At 47.8% G+C, this 13,042-nt stretch overlaps 1 protein-coding gene across 1 annotated transcript in view; it reads left to right on the forward strand.

The window, feature by feature from the left end:
- Window positions 1–13,042, forward strand: part of TSPAN15 (tetraspanin 15) — a 49,176-nt gene that overhangs the window by 22,584 nt on the left and 13,550 nt on the right. The window contains exons 2-3 of the mRNA XM_032312264.1: window positions 5,399–5,584; window positions 6,764–6,838. Of these exons, the coding sequence (XP_032168155.1) occupies window positions 5,399–5,584; window positions 6,764–6,838 (261 nt within the window). The remainder of the gene's footprint in view (window positions 1–5,398; window positions 5,585–6,763; window positions 6,839–13,042) is intronic.

Raw genomic sequence — 13,042 nt, forward strand, 5'->3', positions numbered from 1 at the left:
GAGAAGAGACTCTTTTCTGCCAAATGAGGTCAGTGAAGATGAATTGAACCCTCTCCAGCTAGTGACTGGATGATTAGGGGCCATGGTTTCTAAATAAGGGTGGTCACTGTGACTTCAGAAAGGAGCATTGTGGAGAGCGGCGAGGGACAGCATCCAATGGGGGACATCTAGCGCTGTGCTGTCCCACACAGTGGCCCCCTAGCTACCTGTGGCCATGTTTAAATTAATCACAGTGAAATGAAATTAAAAATGTCGTTCTTGGGGTGCCTTGGTGGCTCAGTCATCAAGTGTCCACCTTGGGCTCAGATCACGATCCCAGGGCCCTGGCTCTGCACTGGGCTCTCTGCTCAGCGGGAAGCCTGCTTCTCCCTCTCCCACTCCCCCTGCTTGTGTGCCCTCTCTCGATGTGTCTCTCTCTGTCAAATAAGTAAACAAAAAGCCTTTTAAAAAAACGCAGGTCCTTGGGCACACAAGTCACATTTCAAGAGCTGGCTTGCCGCACGTGGCAGGTGCAGACGGGAGTCAGCGTCATCGCAGCACCTGCCCGGGCAGCACTGCTCTGCTCGTGATTACTTTGTATTTTGCCAGGACATTTTGGACCCCTTCTCTCCAGGTCTTCTCGAAAGCCCTGTCTGGAGGCCTTAGCGGCGGGTCAGGCAGACAGGCTTTTGGTGGAGAATCCTGACTCTGCCTCTCCTACACTCTGCGTCCCTTGGTTTAGATGAGCGCCTGGGCTGGAACATGAGACCAGTCCTTTCTTGGGTGTGGGAGGGGTGCGAAGGTTAAGGAGGGTGATTCGGGTCTAGCATTCGCGGGCTCCTGTGCGACATCATCTCTCAGTAAATGGCAGCAGGCTTTATTATTTCACAGGTGACAAATGAGCCCCAAAGGAGACATGGCCAGGAACACTGAGCTGATAATGGAGGCCCAGAATGCCAGCTCCTATCTCTTGTCTCATCTCTGCTTCTCCTTCTGTGCAGGAGATAAGCTGGTATGGGCATGCCAAGGAGGGGTGGCCATCTGCCCAGGCACAGGCAGGATGGGGCTGGGGCAGAAGGGCTGATGGATATGAGGTCCGGATGTAGGAGCCCTGCCAGCACCATCTGATTTAGTCTCTCTGGGGCCCTGGAGTTTAGCGAGTTCCTACATTCTTTAAAAGCTAGAAACTCAGGAAGGTGTTTTACTGGGGGCCCGACAGAGAACTCTGGAGCCTCAAGTGCCTCATGAACTCGTTCCAGAATGAAGCAGTTCCTGGGACCTTCCAGGAAACACTGACTCCTCCAGGAAGCCCACCCTGATTTCCTTCTATTCCCTGTCTCCCCTCCCCTTTCTTTGAATCCCCAGCTCCTTCTGCCCTCTCTGTGGTAGGAACTGCAGAGACACACAGACTAGGGAATCTTCACATTTTTGGTGTCAGAAACATTTCAGCTGGAGGCTAGCAAAAGTAAAGATACAACTTTTTTCTCCATTCCCAGTTCAAAGACCTACCGAATTCCATCCATCGGACTGTAGAGGTCATTTCCAGCCTCTCTGACCCCTATCTTATGCCAGTCTTACTCCTATCTAGTCTTGTGACTCCTATGACCTCCAGGTCTGGAACATAATCGGTGACTAGTGTGTGCCTTTTAGGGTGAAAATGTTGTGAGATTTGCCCCAGCTGGGGATGAGCCAGCAGACCGGTGGCCAGATGCTTCCGGGAGGAGGAGATACAGGTGCTGGAATGCCTCCCAGGGCCTCCTGCTTCCAGCATCCCTATGAAGCTGGGCCTTTCCCTGTAGGGGAGGAAGGGCTGCTTCCTAGCTGGAGGGCTCCACAGGATCCTTCAGGCTGGTTTATGCTGGGCCACAGGGCTCCTGAGCAGCTTGTTGAAGATGCCACAGGGTTTGCAAACCCTGGGGCTTTGGGCCTGGGCTGGGGTCTGCCAGGGGCATCCCCTGCTTGGCCCCAGATGGGCATGGCCATGTGCCCGCCCACCCCTCCTTCCCAGCCCTGTCTAGCTGAAGTTGCAAGACAAATGGGCCATTTGCTATTGGCTGGGACTGGAGTGGTCTCCCGCAGCCTTGGGGAAAGGCTATAATTAGCAGAGAGTTCTGGGTGGGATTGAATGCTCACCCTGACAGTTAATTTTATACTCAAATGCAAACATAAACTGATGTCATCGAAGATGTAAATATCATTGGAAATGTTGAAGTTCCTGGGAGGGGTATAGCTGCCTCTCCCCATGCTCATGGCCCCCTGAGCTCTTGAGGGAGGAGCCCAGAGCAGTGTGTGCTGTGTCCCTCAGGGCTTGTCGGGCTGGACCAGGAGAAACATGTGTGTGATGGTTCAGTTTTCACAGTGCGGGGGGAGTCGGGATGCTTTTGCCACAGGAGTATTTCCTGTGGCTTTAGTGGTCTGGGAATGTTGCAAGGCTGACGAGCAAGGAAAATGCAATGCTTTGCACCAGGAAGGAGAGCACACCAAAGGAAGTATCGTTTCCTTTGGGCAAGGCCATCCTGGAGTGGGTCCCGGGGCTCTAGGGAGCTTGTAAAAATAGAAGGAGCCACTTTATGCCTTTATGGAGAGGGCTGGGGTCAATTCTGCTTTGGTGTTTTGGAGGTGGTTTCCAAAGCAGGCTACCTTAGCCCAGAAGCATAGCCTTAGGCGGGCATGAGCAAGGGACAGAGGCTAAGGGCTCTCCTGCCCAGAAGACTTTTTTTTTTTTTCTTTAAAACGGGAAACACAAAATTCTCAGAAGTATATGGAATCCGTTTTGAAAATTTATGATGTAATCTCGTTAGGTTAGTGACAGCGTAAGAATCACACTTCACCCAGAGGATAAACCCCTCCTCTGTCGCCCGCATGTACGCTGTGTCCTTGCATATTTAATTCAGTCCCTGCCTGCGCTCTCAAGACTTCCATCTGTCCATCTGTCCGTCTGTGTGCGGTCCTTTTTAACCATGATCTTCAGCTTTGGGGTGGAGGGATTCTGGGCTCCGCATCTGGTTCAGGGTTAGGGTTGAGCGAGCGATTCCTTAGAAGTCCGGTAATTCAGAAAGGCCAGAAGGGACTGTTTTTCAGCTGCTTAGTCTTGTTCTAGGCTGGCCTTGTACAATGATCTCACCTTGTTCTGAGTTTTGGAGTGTGAACTGACCAGATAGCTTCTGATCAATCTAGCTCAGTCAAAGGTAGACTTTACTTTCTGGGTTCACCATTTTCCTATAGAAAGTTTCATGTGAGAGAGAGAGAGAGAGAGAGAGAGAGAGAGAGAGAGAGAGTGTGTGTGTGTGTTCTGGCTTATAAATTTAAACATTCACCCAAGTGGGTACTTTTTTTTTTTTTCAAGTGGGTACTTTCGATGACATCATTTCTTGCATGGTTTTCCTGATATAGTCAACTTGTCCCTGGGGGGACAGCTTCCTGGCCATCCTCTGTTATCCGGTGTTTCTAAGTAAGCTCATTCTGTTTGACTTTTGGCATCCTGGCCACTTGTCAAAGCTTCGGAAAAAGCAGGCACTTCCCTTTCCCCAGGATGGTCTCAGTGCTCTTCAGAAGGAAGTCAAGGGCATATATTTGGAGGACACATTAGAGCCAATTTAAGGCCATTAAGGAACTGGAGAGGCAGCCTCCTTGGTGTTCTGGCTGTTGACTCTAGTATATCTCACCAACATCCTGTCGGTATTACCCCTCACTTCCTTTGCTCGGACCTTAGCTAGCCTCGCTGCGGCTCTGGTTATTGTCCCACACCACCATCTCTTGGTGGGGAAGCCCAGCGTATCTAGTGATGTGTCCTTGCCCTCAGGAAGTGTGGCAGGGAAACTCAGAATCCTTGGACAGGCAGGAGAAGGGGTACACAACGTCAGACTCAGACCCAAGGGGGTTGACTGGGAAATCTGGCTCACATCCACTCAGTACACATGGGTTGTAAGCCCTGACTATTCTTCCTAAATGTCAAGACTGTCCTGATGCTGGAGATACCCCGAACAGTTGGAAAATCCCTCCTGACATGGAGCTTAGAGTCTCATGGGGAAAGACAAACAATTACAAAGCAGAAGAAAAAAGCAGCCTGTTGAATACTGGTCAGGGCAGAAGAGAAAAATAAAGTGGGGAATGGGATCAGCAGTTTCAGGGGGAAGGATTTTCTACTTTTAAATAAGATGGCCCCAGGGAAAGCCTCACCAAGCAGCTGACAACTGAGCAAAGACAAGAGGGAGCTGAGGGAGTGAACCCTGTGGATGTCAGGAGGAAGAGCAGTCTAGGCAGTGGGAGCAGCCTGAGCAAAGGCCCTGGGGTGGTGCCTTTAGTGTGTTCCACCAGCAATAAGGAGCCCAGTGCTGCAAAAGCCGAGTGAGGGAGGGAAGGCAGGGAGAGGTGAGCTCAGATAGGTCCTGTGGGAGTGTCATCTGTGTTTAGGGTTGTGGCTTTCATTCTCAGCACACAGAGAACCTGCCTGCTCTGTAAGGGTTTGCCTGGTCACTCTGTGTGGAGAATGGGCAAAGGGGCCAGCTGGGACACTACAGTGGGATCCCAGGGCAGCAGTGTAGCCCCAGACTCATCTCAGGCTCAGGAGTGGTGTCAGCTGATAAAATTCCCTGAAAATTTAGTACAAGACTTTTAGGTTGAGAGACAAGACGGGCCCTCCAAAGAGCTTTGTGACCTGGTTTTTCCTGACACAGTGCAACTCAGTCATCTTGCCACTGTTGGGAAAGTTGATCGACAAGGAATTTGACTTCAAAATCCCCTCAAAATTCCTCCCTCACCAGTCCTCTGCCTTCCTGAGGGTCCTCGTGTAAATACATTCCACATTTAGGGGGGTGCATGCTGCAGCTCTGAAATGTCCCCTGGGTGGGGGGGTGGGGAGGAACCTGCCTGTGTCACAGGCATCCCAGGGGCCCCAAGCTCCTGGGTACTGTCCTCTAAAGAGGGTCTTGCTCGGGCTGCCCGTGTGCTTCAACCACAGAAATTCATTTCCTCACGGCTCTGGAGGCTAGAAGGCCAAGATCAAGGTCTGACAGGGTCGTTTCTCTCTCTTCGTTGTGCAAATGGCCTCCTTCTCTCCGGATCCTCAAATGCTCTCCCCTCCGTGTGTGTCTGTGGCCTGATCTCTTCTTCTTATAAGGACACCAGTCCTACGGGATTAAGGTCCACCCATATGAGCTCATTTTAACTTAATTACCGCTTTAAAGGCTCTATCTCCAAATATAGTCACATTCTGAGGTACTTGGGTTTGGGGGGGGTGAGGAGTGCAGCGTCTGAACTTTGCGGGGGGCACAGTTCAGCCCATAGCAGGTTCCCTCGTGTATGGTCATCTGGGGTGAGCCCCCCATGGCGGGCACCAGAGCCCCCCATGAGCTCTTTGTAGGATAATCAAGTGACTGCCAGTCCCTCTTCTTTCTCACTCCCCGCTTTCTTGCTACAGCTGATCGGAGCCCTAGTCCTGTCGGTGGGCATCTATGCGGAGGTGGAGAGGCAGAAATATAAAACCCTTGAAAGTGCCTTTCTGGCCCCAGCCATCATCCTCATCCTCCTGGGGGTCATCATGTTCATTGTCTCCTTCATTGGCGTGCTGGCTTCCCTCCGTGACAACCTGTGCCTTCTCCAAGCGGTGAGTGGGCCCCGGGTGCCCCTCAACCGGTGGGCGGGGGCGGGAGTTCCCTGGAGAGCTGGCGAGACTGCCCCGGGGCCCCTGGGAAGCCCGTTTTTTCCAGGCCTTGCCTCAAACCAGACTTTCTAGAGGGTTTTCTGGATCAGCCTACCTGTTCACGTTGGCCCGAGAGAGACCAGCCGCTTTGGCGGGTCAAGTCTGATCTGGATACTCTTGTCCTATTTAAACTGTGTTGCTCCCGCCTCTCCAGTGCAAGTGGGAGAAACCACACTGGAATGGGAGCTAGAAAACCCCAAAAATGTTGGTGGTGAGTCAGTCACTGGCTCACGCAATGAGCAAACCCATGCTGGCGCCATGGCTTAGACCCTGGACTCTCTCTTTCTCTTGCCGCCTCCCTGTCCTCAGGCTGTCTTTGCAAGGGTCACCTGCAGCCTCAGACCCCTCCACTCTGGATTGAGAGGATCTTCCTGGTAACCCTGGTATGGGGTTACCCCTGCTTGGGCCAAGTCCTTGCCCTGGGGTCAGCCCCACCGAGCTGCCTTTCTCTGAAGTGAGGAATGGCTCCCCAAAGCTGGGGGGGACTGGGTTGGCAGATCTGTTCATTCTGCAACCACATGTCTGTTTGACCTTAGTGTCGTCCCTCACGTGGGAAGCTGCTCAGAGCCCGAGCAAGCAGCTACTGGGGCTGCCTGAGGCCGGAAGTTGCTGACATCAGTTTGGACAACAGCTGCCCTGTGATAAGGGGCCGGGGGCGGGGGTATGTGTCCCTCAAGCCTCAGACATTGCGTCACCCACTCTGAGGGGGTCTGGGAAGTGGCTTCTGAGGGGCTCTGCGGGCAGAGCTGGAGATGCCGCTCCCACCTTCCCGTCGGGCCAGGCCTGCATCTGGGGCAGCTGCAGTGAGGACCTGCTGTCCTCACGGCGGTACTGGTGATGGCAAAGGGGTGTTTTTCCACCCAGAGTCTGCTGAGGACGCCTGAGACAACCCTCCACGGCCATCTGGCCCAGACAGCTGAGTCACCCTTCCTGACTGTGGACCGGCTCTAGAGATGGGTTTTCCTGGGGACTATCTGTCCACATCCTGTGTCCTCACAGGAAGAAGGAGCAAAAGGACTTGATCTTGGAGCAAATGGCCCTTTGCTTGCCCCTCTCAGTGAATTTCTGAATTTTGTTTTTCAGTTCATGTACATCCTTGGGATTTGCCTCATAATTGAGCTCATCGGTGGCGTGGTAGCCTTGATCTTCCGGAACCAGGTGGGTCTCTGATGCGGGTGTCAGCCACGTGTGTATGCTGGACACCCATGTGCGTGTCCTGGGCTATGAACTGGGGTGTGCTTAGAGCAGGGCAGATAATTCCTTGTGGAATGTCCATTCCACTGGGGAGATGGGCACTGGACAAGTAAACCAAAGAACAGGAACACAGAAAAGGTGACAGGTACGTGCCTGGGGCAGATGAGGGAATGAGGTGAGGCACAGGGGTAACGGAGGTCCAAGCAGGGGGTCACTGAGACAGAAAGGAGCTTGGCCGATCTGTGGACCAGTGTGCAGGCCACTGGGCTGAAGCAGGTGAGTGATAGGGAGGGACAGAAGGCAAAGTCGGAAAGGGTCACCAGGGCAGATCTTGAAGGTCCTCATAGGCCATGGTTTTGGGGGCTCAGAATTTTTTCTAAAGGTAGTAGGAAGCCTTTGGAGAGTTTTGCCAGAAAGTGATGTGATCTGCTTTACAGTTTACTCGCTACTGAGTGGAGAATGGACAGTAGGGAGGCAGCGGGGCTGTGGGGGGACCAGCTGGAGGCTGTGGCTGTCGTCCAGGGAGAAGGGGATGATGGCTTGGTCCTGGAAGAGTTGGCAGAATCAGGGACCCTTCGAGGTGAGGTTCTTGGGACTTATGGTCTCCAACTCCTTCTGTTGCTGGCTGTGTGTGCCTCATACTGGCTGTGTGACCTTGGGCAAGTCATTTAGCCCCTCAGATCCTCAGGTTCCCAGGGGATTACGATTCCTCCCTCATAGGGCTTTGTGTGAGAATTTGAGGAGAGAATGCTTGTGAAGGACCGGGTGTGGTTATGGCCCCTGGCAGACTCTTGTTACATACTTGTTACAACTCCTCTGTCCTGGAGCCTGGAGAGAGAAGAAACTTGCCCAAGGTCCCACAAGAACCTAGTGGCTGTGTGGGGTTGACTTCCAACCCAAGGCTCTGTGATTTCTCTCATAATCTCATTCCTTTGCCTCCGTCCTGGCTTTGGTGTTGGAGGTGGGGCGTGGGGAGCACGGTGAGTTTGTGTAAGTTCTGTTCCGTCTGTCCGCTCCCCTGCCTCCAGCTCGCCCCATCCAGACAGCTTGGTTCCTGGTACCCTTGGGCATTCTGCTGAGCAGGTGCTGGAATGCTGTGGCCACGTTGTCTCTCTTGTTGGAGGCTGAGCCCAGGGCAGCCATTGCTATCCTAGACACAGGGGTGTACAGAGACCTCCAATGATCTGGTCTTTGACTCCTGCCAAACTCCCCGTGGGTGCAGCTGCATCCCCGCCTGGGAGCGGGGAGCAGGGGAGCACCTAAAACACAGGCCTGTCTACGCCCCTGGAGTCCAGCGGTCTTCTCCCCATTTTATGAACTACAGGAGACAGGTAGGGAGAGTCCCATCATATCAATAGAGTCAGTGAGGCACAGAGTGGTTAGGAAGCCCTTCCCAGGGCACACAGCAAGACAGAGGCAGCTCAGTCTTTGGTTTCAGTTCTCTTTTCCTTTACTGAGGTGTGATTGACAAGTAAACTTGCAGCATGTTTAAACTTACAAGCTGATGATTCGGTATACATATACATTGTGAAATGATCTCCACGATCAAGTTAAATAACATGTCCATCACCTCACGTGGGAACTTTCCTTTTAGTGAGAATGTTCCAGATCTATCCTCAGCAAATTTCAAGTGTATTATACAGTATTAGCTAGAGCCACTCTGTGTACAACAGAACTTATTCACTGTATAACTGAGAGTTTTGTACCCTTGGCCAACATCTCCCTGTTTCCCACCCTTAGCCCCTGCTAGTCACCACTCTACTCTCTGGCTTTATGGGTTTGACTCCCCCCCAACTTTTTTTTTTAAGATTCCACATTACAAGTGTTACCCTGTGGTATTTGTCTTTTCTGTCTGGCTTATTTCACTCAGCGTAATGGCCTCACAGTTGATCCCTGTTGTCACAAATGGCAGGATTTCCTTCCCTTTTCATGCCTAAATAATATTCTAGCATGTGTGTATGCAATGGACAGATATACAATACAGTATAAAAATAAAAATATATAAATACGTTTTACATTTTTTCATTTCTTTATCCATTCATCTGTCAATAGACACTCAAATTGTTTCCATTCCTTGGCTATGGTGAGTAATGCTGCCTCATACCATGTGGATATATTCCCACAAGTGGGATTGCTGGGTCATATGGTATATAGTTCCATTTTGAAATTTTGGAGGAAACTTCATAGTGTTTCCCATAACGGTTGTACCAATTTATAGCCCCACCAACGGCATGCAAAGCTTTCTTTTTCTCCCCTCTAATATTTGTTATCTCTTGTCTTTTTGGTAATAGCCATTCAAATTGGCATTAGGTGAGATCTCATTGTGGTTTGATTGGCATTTCCCTGATGATGAATGATATTGAGCATCTTTTCATATACCTGTTGGCCATCTCTGACTCATCGGGAAAAATATCTATTTAGTTCCTCACCCTATTTTAAATCAGATTATTTGTTTTTGTCGTTGTCTTTTGACACTCAGTTGTAAGGTTTCCTTATACATTTTTTTCCCTCATACATTTTGGATATTAACTTCTTAAAAGATACATGGTTTACAAATATTTTCTCTCATTCTGTAGGTTGCCTTTTCATTTTTTTGTTTCTCTCCTTTGCTGTGCAGAGACTCTTTAGTTTAATGTAGTCCCACTTGTTTATTTTTGCCTTTGTTGCCTGAGCTTTTGGTGTCAGATCCAAGAAATCATTGCCATGACCAATGTCTGGGATTTTTTCCCCCCTATGCTTTCTTGGAAGAGTTTTATAGTTCCAGGTCTTGTCTTTAAGTCTTTTATCCATTTTGAGTTTATTTTTTTGTATGATAAAAGATAACGGTCCAGTTTATTCTAATGCATGTCAATATCCAGTTTCCCTAGCACCATTTAAGAGACTATCCTTTTCCCATTGTGTATTCTTGGCATTTTTGTAGAAAATTAGTGGGTATGACTGCGTTTATTTCTAGGCTCTCTGTCCTGTTCTATTGATCTATATGTCTATATATTCTATTGATCTATATGTTTTGGGCCAATACCATATGCTATTGATAACTATAGCTTTATAATATAGTTTGAAATAAGAAAGTATGTTGCCTCCAGCTTTGCTTTTTGTGTTCAAGATTGCTTTAGCTTTTGGGGGTCTATTGTGGTTCCATACAAATTTTCAGATTTTTTTCTATGTCTGTGAAAAAAATGCTATTGGAATTTTGATAGGTATTGCATTAAATCTGTAGATCACTGTGGGTAGTATGAATAGTTCAGTAATATTAATTCTTCCAATCCATAAACAAGGGATAACTTTCCATTTATTTGTGTTGCCTTCAACTTCTTTCATCAGTGTTTTATGATTTTCAGCATACAGATCTTTCACTTCTTTGATTAAATTTATCCCTAAATAATTTATTCTTTCTGATGCTATTTTCAATGGGTTTGTTAATTTATTTTTTGGATAGTTCATTGTTAGTGTTTAGAAATGCAACTGATTTTTGTATGGTGATTTTTTGTATTCTGCAACTTTACAGAATTTGTTTATTGGTTTTAATAGGTTTTTGCTGGAATCTTTAAGATCTCCTCCTCCTCCTCCTCCTCCTCTTCTTCTTCTTCTTCTTTTTTAAAAGTACTGTCCATACCCAGCACAGTACCCAACACGGGGCTTGAATTAACAACCCTGAGATCGAGACCTGAGCTGAGATCAAGAATTGGACGTTCAACTGACTGAACCAGCCAGGCGCCCCTGCAGTGCTTAAGAAGATCCTGTCATATGCAAATAGAAAATTTTACTTCCTTTCTGATTTGGATGACTTTTAATTCTTTTTCTTGCCTAAGTTCCTTGCTCTGGCTTAGGACTTCCAGGACTATGTTGAGTAAAAGTAGTGAGAGTGGACAGTTGTCTCTTCCTGATCTTAAAGGAAAAGCTTTCACTTGTTCACTGTTGGGTAGGTCAGCTGCAGATTTATGAATGGCCTTTGTTACATTGAGGTACATTCTTTCTATACTTAATTTGCTGAGCATTTTTGTCAGAAAAGGATATCGAATTTTGTCAAATGCTTTTTCTGCATCTATTGAAATGATCGTATTTTTATCCTTCATTTTTATTGTGGTGTATCACATAGACTGATTTGCCGCTGTTGAACCATCCTTGCATCCCAGGGATAAATCCCACTTGATCATGGCAATGATCCTTTTGATGTGCTATTGAATTTGGTTTGCTAGTATTTTGCTGAGGATTTTTACAGCTATATTCATCAGAGATATTAGCCTATAATTTTCTTTCTTTCTATAGTGTCCTCACTCGGCTTTGGTATCAGAGGAATGCTGGCCTTCTAATGACTTTGGAAGCGTTTCCTCCTCTTCAATATCTTGGAAGAATTTGAGAAAGATTAGTATCAATTATTCCTTAAATGTTTGGTAGAATTCACCAGTGAAGCCATCTGGCCCTAGAGTTTTACTAGTTTACTAGTTCCTGACTTGTTATTGGTCATTCAGATTTTCTGTTTCTTCATGACTCAGTCTTGGTAGGCTGTGTGCTCTAGGAATTTATCCATTTCTTTTCGGTTACCCAGTTTTTGGTGGGTAATTTTTCATTGTAGTCTCTTATGATTCTTTATATTTCTGTGGTATCAGTTGTGACATCTCCTCTTTCATCTCTGCTTTTATATTGGAATTGTCTCTTTTTTCCTGGTTTAGCTAAAGGTTGTCAATTTTATTTATCTTTTAAAAAATCATCCCTTAATTTTACAGATATTTTCTTTATAGTCTCTATTTCACTTATTTCTGTTCAGATCTTTGTTATTACCTTCCTTCTACTAACTTTGGGCTTCGTTCTTTCTTTTCTTTCTGTTTTCTTGAGGTGAAAAGTGAGATTTTTTCATTCAAGGTCTTTCCTTTTTTTTCTCAAGGTAGATGTTCACTGCTACACACTTCCTTCTGAGAACTAAGCTTTTTGCTTTTGCTCTTGCTTTTGCTGCATCCCCAAAGTGTGGAATGTTGTGTTTCCATTTTCGTTTGTCTCAAAACATTCTTTTACTTCCCTTTTGTCTTTGCCCCCTAGTTACCTTTCCAGTCTGGTGTCACTACCTGCTCCTCCCTTTTCCCCTTTCCCGCCTTTCAGACCATCCTCTCTGAGCTGGAAGATTGGGGTGTTGGTTCCTGTCTCTGCAGCCAGAGGGGAGAGAAGCGTTTATTCCATTTGTCCGTGGGGATGTGTTTCTGTGCAGTCACTGGACTCCAGCATGGATCCAGAAGTTTTGGATCAGTGCTTTCCTAGCTGGAGCCCAGATCCAGGTTGTGGTCAGCAGCATTGATTGTTTTCGTAAACCATCCCCTAAATGAGCAGCCATTTTGGTTTCCAGCATGCTCTCACAAACGCAGGCTGATTTGACATCTTCCAGTGCCCTGTAGGTCAGTAGGTGCCATGACACCCACCACTCCTTCTTCCTGAGCTCTCTAGTCCTCATGGCTGAGGACGCCACGGGCCGAGGTCAGTGCCAAGAGTTTCTCATTATCTCATTATCCCCAAAGCCTGAAGATTGGATGGCATGTCCCCTCATGGGGTCCTGTCAGGAGAGGATCTCTGTGTGCAGCCCAGGAAGGACCCCCACCATCAGGGCTCTCAGCTCTTCGGAGGCTCAGGGTGAGCCGTATTCTCATCTGCTTATGATACATAATTCAAAATAACTGAAAAACGAGATACAAAACTGCAAATGCAGTCAGATCTTTGCCATTAAAAAATAGTCCTGGAGAGGCACCTGGGTGGCTCAGTCAGTTAAGCCTCTGCCTTCAGCTCAGGTATGATCTCAGGGTTCTGGGATCGAGCCCCACATTGGACTCTCTGCTCAGTGGGGAGCCTGCTTCCCCCTCTTGCTCTGCCTGCCTCTCTGCCTACTTGTGATCTCTGTCTGTCAAATAAATAAATAAAATCTTAAAAAAAAATAGGAGCAATCTGGAAGAAAATAGAATTCTTTGCATATTAACTCTTATTTCCTTTGAGGGGTAGGGGTAGGATGATTTTTATTTTCTCCTTGACATTTTTTCCCATTTCTTCCCAAAAGAAGATTCCCAAATCCTTTTTTTCTTATAATCATGGGGGGAAATACCATATAAAGGAAAATAATGTCTCTTCCAACTGTAACGTAAAACACAAGACTGGCCACTGCTAAGGGTGGGCTGTTGACAGCAGCAG

The sequence above is a fragment of the Mustela erminea genome, chromosome 14 (genome assembly GCF_009829155.1).
Source record: "Mustela erminea isolate mMusErm1 chromosome 14, mMusErm1.Pri, whole genome shotgun sequence".
Classification (NCBI taxonomy): domain Eukaryota; kingdom Metazoa; phylum Chordata; class Mammalia; order Carnivora; family Mustelidae; genus Mustela; species Mustela erminea.